The 1,969-nt window shown below is 55.8% G+C and overlaps 1 protein-coding gene across 1 annotated transcript in view; it reads right to left on the bottom strand.

Annotated features, from left to right (window-relative positions):
• The window catches only part of LOC122547907 (cell wall integrity and stress response component 1-like), a gene marked incomplete at its 5' end in the record, with an annotated part of 3,009 nt that extends 1,291 nt beyond the window's left edge, over positions 1–1,718 (bottom strand). The window contains 2 exons of the mRNA XM_043686466.1: positions 755–853; positions 1,628–1,718. Of these exons, the coding sequence (XP_043542401.1) occupies positions 755–853; positions 1,628–1,718 (190 nt within the window). The remainder of the gene's footprint in view (positions 1–754; positions 854–1,627) is intronic.
• Positions 1,719–1,969: the final 251 nt, after the last annotated feature.

The following is a 1,969-nucleotide window of genomic DNA, read 5'->3' as shown; positions in this document are numbered from 1 at the left end:
AAAGAAAGTGAGTCTGCGTGTAGATGTATTTGTGAATGTATACATGTGTGTGTGTGTAAGAGTGAGAGAGAGAGAGACAGAGAGAGAGAGTGTGAGAGAGAGAGAGGGAGAGAGAGGGAGTGTGTGTGTGTGTGTGTGTGTGTGTGTGTGTGTGAGAGAGAGAGAGAGTCTGTCTGTCAGTGTGTGTGAGAAAGTATACGACGCTCAGTAACATCGACAAGACGCACTGCAGCAACTCCCCCAGGCTCCTCAGACAGCACCTTCCAAACCCCACGGCCACTTCCATCGGGAAGGACAAGGGGCAGCAGGTACATGGGAACACCACCCCCTGCAAGTTCCCCTCTGAGCACCTCACCATCCGCGACTCGGAAATATATCGGTCGCTGGGTCAGAATCCTGGGCCTCCCTCCCTCAGGGCGCTGTGTGTGTGGGGGGGCGGGGGGGTCCCTCCACCACACGGGACTGCAGTGGTTCGAGCAGGCAGCTCACCCCCCCCCACCTTCACAAGGGGGGCAGTTAGGGACGGGCCAATAAACAATGCCCAGGGGCCATGAATGAAACAGAAGAGGAACAAAACTGGACGCGAGCCAGGAAGCTTAGAGTTCCTGATGGAGACGCTGGGCTGGGGATTGTGGGAGAGTGGAACGCAGCATGACCACATTAGGAAGAGGGGAGGAGGGAGAGAGAGACAGAGAGAGAGAGAGACAGAGACAGAGAGAGAGAGACAGAGAGAGACAGAGAGAGAGAGAGATACCTGTTCTTCACCAGAGCCTGTCGACACATCTTCACAACAGCCAGGAGGAAGTGAGCAATGGACAGGAGCAGGGCCCAGAGGCCTTCAGCAATGCGACTCCTGTGGGGGAAGACGACACGGGCTGGATTCACCTCAGTGCAGGACGGCCCAGTCTGAGGCGCTCAGAGTGACTGGCAATCTCATCAGTCACGTTCCACACCCTGTGACTGGGGCGAGGGGACAGCTGACTCCACGCTGAGCCAACCCCAGCATCCCACTCACAAGATGGCTGCTCAATGGAGTCCCCACAGGTGATCTATCACCCGGCCTGCGCACTAAGGGGCAGTTTCCCGTGGCCGATCCACCCTGACCTGCGCAGCTTTGGAACGTGGGAGGAAACCGGAGCACCGGGAGCAAACCCACGCAGACGCGGGGGGAGAATGTGCAACAGACAGTCGCCCGAGGCTGGAATCGAACCCGGGTCCCTGGCGCTGTGAGGCAGCCGTGCTCACCACTGGGCCACTGAGCAAGGCATAGAGATCCTGGGCCAAAGGAGATGAAAGGGAGAAGGCGGGGACTGAAATGGATGATCAGGCAAGGATCACAGTGAATGGGATAGCAGCAGTGCAGGACCGAGTGGCCAAATCCTGCACCAATTTTTTGCTGTTCCCATGTCGAGGAGGTGAAGGGATCAGAGTCAGGAAACAGAACTGAAAGGACAGCCCTCATATAGTCCCAGTGTCAATAAATTAGTAACAGAGATTGAGTGATGACAAACGGGCATCAGGGTGAAATGCTGAATTGCCACCAGCTCATACCCCAAGCTGGTGTGCCAGTGGGAGCGCGTGGTGCGTAGCCACAGAGACCCTCCCCAGTTCACAGCCCACAGCTCACCGGGCAACAGGATACACTCGGATTGGCAGCTGCACACCCGTACGGTCCCACTTCGCCCTCTGAACAGTCAGGGCAATCCTCTGGAGTGACCCTACAAGAAGAGAAACAACAAAACTTGGAAATCAGAGCCCGAGCCCAACACAAAACCAGACGCCGAGACAGAGGGTGTAACAGGGAGAGTGTTATAGCTGAGAGTGAGGGTGTCACAGAGAGTGTGTTATAACTGAGGGTGAGGGTGTCAAGAGAGTGTGTTATAACTGAGAGTGAGGGTGTAACAGAGAGTGTTATAATTGAGAGTGAGGGTGTCATGGAGAGTGTTATAACTGAGAGTGAGGGTGCCAC

This window comes from Chiloscyllium plagiosum, unplaced genomic scaffold, assembly GCF_004010195.1.
Source record: "Chiloscyllium plagiosum isolate BGI_BamShark_2017 unplaced genomic scaffold, ASM401019v2 scaf_9129, whole genome shotgun sequence".
NCBI classification, from domain to species: Eukaryota; Metazoa; Chordata; class Chondrichthyes; order Orectolobiformes; family Hemiscylliidae; genus Chiloscyllium; species Chiloscyllium plagiosum.
This window is presented reverse-complemented; position numbering and strand designations above follow the sequence as displayed.